General features: G+C 36.3%; 1 protein-coding gene across 2 annotated transcripts in view; it reads right to left on the bottom strand.

Annotated features, from left to right (window-relative positions):
- Positions 1-633, bottom strand: part of l3mbtl4 (L3MBTL histone methyl-lysine binding protein 4) — a 77,335-nt gene that overhangs the window by 2,093 nt on the left and 74,609 nt on the right. For both annotated transcript variants that reach the window (XM_016499797.1, XM_016499796.1), the window contains one exon: positions 316-378. In XM_016499797.1, coding sequence (XP_016355283.1) covers positions 316-378 — 63 coding nt within the window. The remainder of the gene's footprint in view (positions 1-315; positions 379-633) is intronic.

Below are 633 nucleotides of genomic sequence, written 5' to 3'. Positions count from 1 at the left end.
TTTAGCAAATGGCTGCAATATAACAAAGAGTGAAAAATTTAAGGGGGTCTGAATACTTTCCGTACCCACTGTATTAATCGCTCTCATCGCTCTCATAATTTTGCTTCTCAAGTTAAGTTTGTTGTGATTCTTTTACTTGAAACAAATAGTAATTATAGTAATTAGGAACATTTGTTCACAGTGGAGCAAATGTGATTTAAAATGCGTAAGAGTGCAGTGAAAGAGTACTGTGTTTGATTTAAAGCTGCTGTGGCTGTAAGTGGAGAAAGAATCACATTTGAAACTCGTTAAATTGCTCCTCAGCTCCACACGTACCTCCTCTCTGAACTGCTTGGCCTGTTCCTCACAGCCGGGTAAAGAATGGATGAAATCAGCCACCTGAAACACACACACACACTTTCATCTTCACTCTTGTGTTTTCTGAGATTCTCAACTGGATAAAATCAAGGTTACAGTGTGACTGAATTGCTGGATTGCTTAGCAACTCTAAACAGCAGCAGTCACACCAATAAACTGTATCAGTTGGTAATCAAGTTGTTTATTCTAATTATTAATACATGTAATATTTTCATATTTTATGAACACTGGTGTCTATCATCATACTAATGCAGTGGGTTTTTATAAATACAAGAA

The sequence above is a fragment of the Sinocyclocheilus anshuiensis genome, unplaced genomic scaffold (assembly GCF_001515605.1).
Source record: "Sinocyclocheilus anshuiensis isolate Anshui unplaced genomic scaffold, SAMN03320099.WGS_v1.1 scaffold1814, whole genome shotgun sequence".
Taxonomy (NCBI): Eukaryota; Metazoa; Chordata; class Actinopteri; order Cypriniformes; family Cyprinidae; genus Sinocyclocheilus; species Sinocyclocheilus anshuiensis.
This window is presented reverse-complemented; position numbering and strand designations above follow the sequence as displayed.